The following is an 8,422-nucleotide window of genomic DNA, read 5'->3' as shown; positions in this document are numbered from 1 at the left end:
TGTATATAAACGATTTTCCCATGAACAACGGTAACAGCAATGTAGTACATGCATCCTCTGAAAAAAAATGCAACTGGGTTCTCAGGCGCATTTCAGTGATATCTGTCAGATAATATGGACGTTTTATGGTTGGTAATCCAAAAAATTAATTACAGTATACACTACCAGTAAGATGTTTTTGAAAGAAGTCTCTTCTGCTCACCAAGATTGCATTTATTTGATCAAAAATACAGTAAAAGCGGTAATATTGTGAAATATTATTACAATTTAAAATCTGATTCTATCTGAATATATTTCAAAAATGCAATTTATTCCTGTGATGCAAAGCTGAATTTTCGGCATTGTTACTCCAGTCTTCAGTGTCACATGATTCTTCAGAAGGATCCTTTAAATCCATTTATTTAAAATAGAAACCTTTTGTAACCTTATGTCTTTACTGTTAATTTTGATCACTTTAATGCATCCTTGATAAATAAATAAAAAAATCTTACTGACCCCAAACATTTGAATGGCAGTGTATGAATTATTTTAGTGCACTTTATTTAAACATTAAGAGCTAACTTGTGAACTTAAAGACTTGCTGTCTTGAATGCTCAAGCATTGCTAACAAGACTTCTGAAGCGTCTTTGGCCCCTCGGAGACCCTCAGCATGTCCTCTGCACGTCCTCTGGGTCTGTGGAGTCTGAGACAGACAGGAAGATCACAGCAGGTCAAAGCAGAGGCGCTTCAGTCGGGAGCAGACACCTCGGTGCTGTAGCTCAAAGGGACGCCCAGTCCGACGACGGGTCCAACAACACTGAGCCAAGTCACGATATAGTTCACCCTCCTGAGAACAGATGAGATCATCAGAGCATCTACCCATATTGCAATGCTGCAAATTAAGAAATACTTATATCTAGTCAGAACTTATTAGCTAAATAGATGTAAATGCCAGATCTGATAATTAACATTCAGACGTAAATGAGACAGATATAACACTATGAGATGATATAATACCATTTATAAAATGTTAAAAGGAATAAGATTAAATAAAGCTTGTATTAAAAGTATGCTGTTGATTACCATAGAAAATAATGTTGATTCATTCCTCATTTTAAATGGAATCTATTGGTCAAGTATTGTGGCAGGATTATTTTAAAACAAAACACTTAAAATAAATTGTAGTTAAAATATTTAAATGAGCTGTAAAAGTCATATTTAATCATCTTTTTTTGTAGATGTTTCTTAGTGAATAAAATCCTTGGATATAAGCTTGCTTTCCTGAGGCTTATGGGGAATCCCCCCCCCCAAAAGTAAAATAAATAAATAAAATAAAGTACAATTAAATCTCAAAATCAGTGTATTTTTTTAAACAGTGCAAACACCCCCTATGTGCCTCGTATTATTAATTTATATTACATTTAATTATATAATTTATGACAAGTCCTACCCACCGAAACCCACCATATTTTTTTTTGTTGGTCAAGATAGTAATGTTTAAATCATACATTTAAATTTTCATAGCAGTTGCATAATGTTGGTACTTGCATATGTTAAACATTTATTCACTGTGCTGTCTGATTGCCTACTATAGGATTCCATTGGAAGTGCATTATTGAGGATGAGGTGAAATATATATATTTTCATGGTAATCAACAACATGCGTTAGAAGTGTTGACTGAGCTCAAACAGCAGAGCATGATGCAAGCAACACCAAGGTTATGGGTTTGATTCCCAGGCAATGTGTGAGTTTATGTTCCTTGAATGCATTGTACTGTAAGTGGTTTTTGGAAAATAGCGTGTGATAAATGTAAATTTAATCATGCACCGAACCTAGAATATTAATTGCACATGATGCATGACGACTAAAGCTGCAGCAGGGAGAAACTCACTTGTTTTCAGCTTGTGCCAAATCCAGAGCAGGTTTCATAAACTCCTCAGTGCGACATGGATGAAGCATGAAAAATGGTTGGCCCAGTAAAGGATGTTCCTACACACACACACACACACACACACACCGAGATCATTCAGCTCTTTGTTAATGTCTATTCTGACCTCATTTTTTATTAGGAACAGGTTCTCACTGTCACACGCTGTAACACAGCCATTAAACCAATGCCCAACATGTGTTTTTCCATCTTAACTCAATGTTAACTAGTCACACAATACTTTTCACTACCCAAATTCAATTACGCTCAAAGCTTCAGATAAATTAAAAAGAACATTACGAGGCAGACTTAAGCAAATCTGCCATGCGACACATGGGCTTCATTAGCACCCTGCTGCTCTCGAGCAAGTCTCGCACACTGGGGGGCACTCATGCACAGCAGAGATGGAGGAATGTCCTATCCCATAATGCCACACCAGAGAGACCTGGACCACACCATCACAGCGAGATTATTATGGAAGAAGTCATACTTAGGAAGAGGTTTGGGAACAGTGCGGCTGAACATAATATAACAACTTCTAAGCTTTCCTCTTGAATCAACAAGAAAAAAACAACTACAATCAATTTAACTTCCGTAACCTGATGTAATCTGAAATATACATCAAGAAAAAAAAAAAAAGATTTACATGTAAATCTGAAAGAAGAAAGTCATATACACCTAGAATAGCTTGAGGGTGAGTAAATCACATGCTAATTTTCATTTTTGGGTGAAATATCCCTTTAAGCTCAAATTCAGACAGCAGCATTTGTGACATTATGTTGATTTCAAGAAAAAAACTGGTTTGACTTAATTTTGTCCCTTGTCGTCGTCCTTTTTTTTTTTTTTTTTAAATGAAAGTTACTGTGAAGACGGTGCTGCCACAAAAAAGTACTATTAATCACTTTATATTACATACTGTGATGTACAAGCCAAAAAAAAAAAGAATTTACACATGAAGACCCTGAGTGTATCTGATAATAAATGCTTTTGAATTTAATTTAAATTAACACAATCCATTGCTGAAATAAATAGTAATTGTCTTTCTGTGGTGAGTTGAAGTTCCTTTATGCATAAATACTTGATAAAATTTCCACAAAAGCAGTTCCTTTATGCATAAATACTGACCACACAAACACAGATGAGGAACACAAATACAGTTCACTCCAGGAGAGAAACTAATGTTAGTTTGTGGGCATCTTGATGACAAAAACTGTCAGACAGTCTAAATTAATTTATAGAAAAGGGCACAACTCGGAAAATGCACAGAGAAGATGAAAAAAGAGAAACATTGATGATGTCTAAGAATATGTCAATGTTGTAAGAGGTGGAGTCAGAAAAGAGATCATAGATTCAAAACAATGAGTATCCAGTCAGATTCTGAACTCACAGGTACTGAGATTAATCATAAATACATAGTTGACTGTAGGATTTTTTTTTACCACTTAAATTATGTTTCATAGTTAAATGACTGTAACTATTTCAACTGCACTGAAAATGTCTGGAATTGTGATTGACAGTATAGATAAAGGTTTCAATCAGAAGATAGAATAGGAAAGACAGTTGATATCTACACCAGTGCTGAGGCTGTAAGAGATATGAAACATAAGACACAGAGGACTTCAACACACCGAAAACCCAAACACCTCAACACACAGCTAACTGAGATGAACTGAGTTTACTCATAAAACACAATGACAAAAACTAGACTTATAAACATCTGAAGACTCTACAGACTGAGTCTACAGTTGGCATTTTTTTCCATATGAGCTGTGTTTTATTAGGTGAATTGATTAAAAATCATCGTTAGGAAGTGATTGCGTGAAGATCAGAAACTACAGAGCAGCTCCACTGTGTTTAGTGCTGCCGTGTGTGTGTGTTCTTCTGACTGCAGTCATAGTGCTGTGTATCCACATCCATACAGAGAGCACAAACTACACAAAAGACACCAAAAGACGCCAAGATTTTACCCCCCAGATTACTGACAGTTCTGTCAGGACCACTATCGTCAAAGATGATTGACAATTAGCATACAGTTTGGATTGGCGGTATGGTTCCGTTCTGGGCAAGAACTCCCTGCACACCCATGCAGCCTAGCATGGATGAGAGCAGGGAGAGCAGCGATAACCCCCCCAGGGTAAACAGAACAGAACCAACATAAATGTAATGTTGTTTCAGGGTTGGCATCATCTGAGGTCCTCTGAGGGGTTGGCATCATCTCTTCTCAGGTGTTCTGGACCCAGACTGAAGCTTGTGTAAATCCTAGGGTAATTAGCTATTGAGCAATGCGAAAACTGCTGATACTACTGCGGGACCTTATATATGAATACTTAGATAGGTTTCGTATTTCCATAGGTTGATGGGGATCAGCTGAGAGTCAGCTGATGCGAGCTTGACTAACGTGACCTGCCAGAACTGACGCTATGCTAGATTTTCTTTAAAGTCAACTCACTACAAGTGATTAAATAATCACACTGAAGGAAGAGCATGCAAATGCAGTCACCGCTAAAACCATCAACTGTTCGGCCGTCACTGATGTAACAATCTGAAGCTCATCAAACATTGAAAGCTTTCAACACCACCTGCTTTCAAAATGAACAAGCCCCTGATGGCTTTACACATACACATGCAAACTGTGGCAACGATTGTGCTTTTTCACATGCTTATTAATGGTCATTATGTTTTTTGCAGAAATGTATTAGCAGTTTATCTCAATACCTGAGGGAAGTGATTATGTGATAATATATGCAATTAAACCACATTTAACAAACCAAACATTGTTGAAAATGAAGCCCCTTTCTGCATAAATACTGGCCACACAAAGGCTGATGAGGAACACAACACAGTCCACTCCAGGAGAGAAACTAGTGTTCTCAAAGACACCGAAACTCTAGAACATAACTGAAAAGTGTAGCTACAACCAGCAAAATGCACCGAGAAGATGGACAAAGGGCGGATGATGTGTACACAAATATTGACGTTGTAAATGGTCAATCTGGAAAAGATAATAACGCAACGAGAATCCAGTCCTCTGAACTCCCAGGTACTGAGATTAATCATGAATACATTTCATCACACAGACATATAATAGTACAGATTTGATCACTTGTCGCACTTTTTGCATGTTTTCAGTTGCTGTGAGCAGTGTTAAATGAATAAATAAAGTGAATAGAGTTACATTTGTTCATCGTCAGGAAGTGATTGTGTGAAGATGAGAAGCTCCAGAGCAGCTGAAGTGTGTTTGCTGCTGCTGTGTGTTCTTCTGCTGACAGCAGTCCTAGTGCTGTGTGTCCTATTCACTCGAGAGAGACGACTACCCAACAACACCAACTTCACAGAAGAGAGAGATCAGCTACTAACCAAGATGATCGACCTAATTCGGCTAAACGTACAGTTAGTTCAAGAGAAACATGAACTGACAAAGTTTTTTCAAGGTATTCTTCAACTACACTGAAACCACACAAATATTCAATGATAGAAATGTATTTAGGTATTTGCAACATAGGTTGTGTATTTTTTGTGAATGACATTAATGAGCTGATAGTTAAGCTGGATGTTCACAGATGGATGGATTTACTATCAATTCAGTCTTTACTACGTTTCCACTAAGATGAAGAACTGGACGGAGAGCAGAAGATACTGTACAGAGAGAGGAGCAGATCTAGTGATCATTAATAACAGCGAAAAACAAGTGAGTGAAACTTAACCACTTACTTAACCTTAACCATATTTTGGGGACATGTTTACTGCATGGATAAAAAAAAGTCACCTTTAAGTTGTAATCGAATCCTTTAAATTTGACCTGTATTCAGAACAGAATAAGATAAAAATCTTAAGATAAAAACTATAATGGCATTCGTTATAAACAACATAGGCCTATAAACATCTAGCATGTTATAAATATGCTCTGGCGTGATCATGGGTATTGTCCTTATCACACCAGAAAAATGTAAATATTCTGTAATTTTTGGTCATAAAGACAGGAGTAAGACATCTATTGAAACTGTAAAGGGTTTACTTTTATTTATGCATACAATGCCTTTGTAAAATAAAGAAAACAAACAGGATGAGCTTTCAGCCGTCTCTGTTTCCTAAAACTTGTGGTGTGGCCATAAAAATGAAATGATTAATTCCTTAATTTGTTAATTATTTCACTGAAACATTTTCTGTAGGTCTATTTATTTTGTTCCTATCATATGTCATTTTATTCTGTTTTTCTCCGTTTTCTCCTGTTGTTTATGTGCATGCAAATCGAAATCACTGAAAAGAAAAACATGTAGTTTTAATGGGTCACATACACTTATCCGTTGTAATTTAATTGAAATCGAATTTAACATTCTAATTTTGTCGATTAATGGAATTAGGAAATTAGGAAACATATTGTTTAAAGGGGTGCTATTATGCTTTTTTACTTTTTCAACTTTAGTTGGTCTGTAATGTTGCTGTTTGAGCATAAAAAAGATACCGTTACAAAGCTCAAAGTCCACTTCAAAAGGAGATATTTTATTTAATATAAATCACTTTTCAAAAACTACAACGAACGACTCGTTTGGACTACAACACATATTTTCCAGGATTTGTGATATCACAAATATCGACGAATGGGACGAGACCTGGTTGAGCTGCACTAGAGAGGGTAACGAGTGTTATAAATAATGTGTTTTTCAAACAACCTAGTACGAGAGCCTGTTCTAGTACACCCCCAAAACAAAATCAAGACTTTGTAAAAGAGCATAATAGGACCCCTTTAAGAATTTGCTCAGTCTGCGGAAAGAAGGTGGATTTCAGTGACTTTAGTGTAGATTTGCGTTTTGCAAATGCATTTTTGAGTACCTCAGTAAGTGGTCAAAAGTGGAGGAGCTCAAAACATTTTAGACCCCGTTCACACCTGTATTTAGCACTGTCTGCTTGTCATCTTAATTCTAGGTGTATACAGGGCTTATAAGTTTTTTCCCTCCTTTCATCTTTTTTTTTAGGATTTTGTAAAGAAAATATCCTGTGGAGCTCAAACCTGGATTGGTCTGACTGACAGTGATGAGGACGGCACATGGAAATGGGTTGATGGCAGCACACTGACCTCTGGGTGAGAAATCACTGCATTTAACTGATTATTATATTAAAAAAAAAAAGTATATGCAATATATATATATGCAATTCATGTTTATTTTATGTTGTCATGTTGCAGAATCATGACACCATTTTACCATTTTTCTCTTACTACCATTATAATGTTAAGTCATTTTTAATTAATAAAGTCTTGGAATTAACACACATTGTTGGAATTAACACATTCATCATGTTTGTCATCTTGCTTTCAGCCCTGTAACTCCCATCAACAATTATATTGGAATAAATATACAAATAACAGGAAGAGCAGTGAGTTTAGATCTACTGTGTGTTCTTCTGATGGATGCGTTCACACAGCAGCAGAATACAGTTCTGTCATGACAACTCTCGGAGGGATTGGCATGGTAATGTACATGACAATGTTAATGTATTTGGTCTTGGCGGAATAGATCTGCTACGCTGCTGCTGCTGCTGTTGCTGTGGCAGAGCAAGTACCGAGACTTGCTACTGCCAATACATCCACAACATGCTGCGGTAAGCATGTAAGAAATACTGCTGCTGCACATATAACACGTATGACCATATAGCATACATGAATCACCCCGTAGCAGATCTATACAGGTGCAGCTGGGGAAGGTGGAGGGTTTCTGAAGTGCGCTGCAAACTGCTACAGCAAACAAAAGCCAGGTATTTGAATATTGAGCAGTAAGCTCATTGGCTACCGATACAGCAGAGAACCAATCAGCTGTCATGTGATAATGATGTCGCCAGGTCAGATTCAGCTAGACCTATCGGACTGCGCCATCTAGAGTTTCATGCCAGAACTCTGTATTTGCCAGTCCTGTTTTTTGAGCGCTAAATATTGTTTGTTTGCACACTGTTTAGATATGAAAACAAAACTCCCTTTCAATATTACAACAAAATTTGGTGAGTGAGTTCAGTAAACCTGTGTTGTGAGCAGCAGTGTAAACAGATGCATTCGACATATCTCAGAAACAAGCAAGACATCAACATATCGCAACCTGACAAAACACCCTGTCAACACCTAGTAACTAGTAAAAATACACTAGCAACCAATCAAATAGCCTTAGCAATGTCAAGTAACAAGCTTGAACACACTCTCATCTTTATTATTTACTTCTGGAAATGCCAGTATAAGCTATTCATGGTTCTCTAGCAATTAATGGAATATTCTGGGTTCAATAAGAGTTGAGCTTAAATTCAATCAACAGCATAATGTTGATTTACAAAAAAAATTAATTTGACTTAATTTTGTCTCATCTTTTTTTCCCCCAGTGTAAATGGAAGTTACAGTGAAGACTGTACTGCCACAAAAAAAGTACTATTTTTGAAAGAAAGAAAGAAAAAAAAAGGCTTGACCCTCTAACACTGGCACTCTTCATTCTATTATATATATATATATATATACATATATATATATATATATATAT

The 8,422-nt window shown here is 36.5% G+C and overlaps 1 protein-coding gene across 2 annotated transcripts in view; it reads right to left on the bottom strand.

Annotated features, from left to right (window-relative positions):
- Positions 1-520: 520 nt before the first annotated feature.
- LOC107689373 (ubiquitin-like-conjugating enzyme ATG10) overlaps positions 521-8,422 on the bottom strand; it is a 29,441-nt gene continuing 21,539 nt past the window's right edge. For both annotated transcript variants that reach the window (XM_016487344.1, XM_016487336.1), the window contains 2 exons: positions 1,872-1,969; positions 521-826 (listed from right to left, as the gene is read on the bottom strand). In XM_016487344.1, the coding sequence (XP_016342830.1) occupies positions 727-826; positions 1,872-1,969 (198 nt within the window). In that variant the 3' untranslated portion in view covers positions 521-726. The remainder of the gene's footprint in view (positions 827-1,871; positions 1,970-8,422) is intronic.

This window comes from Sinocyclocheilus anshuiensis, unplaced genomic scaffold (assembly GCF_001515605.1).
Source record: "Sinocyclocheilus anshuiensis isolate Anshui unplaced genomic scaffold, SAMN03320099.WGS_v1.1 scaffold393, whole genome shotgun sequence".
In the NCBI taxonomy this organism is placed as follows: domain Eukaryota; kingdom Metazoa; phylum Chordata; class Actinopteri; order Cypriniformes; family Cyprinidae; genus Sinocyclocheilus; species Sinocyclocheilus anshuiensis.
The sequence above is the reverse complement of the archived record's forward strand: the minus strand, read 5'-3'. Positions and strand labels throughout refer to the sequence as shown.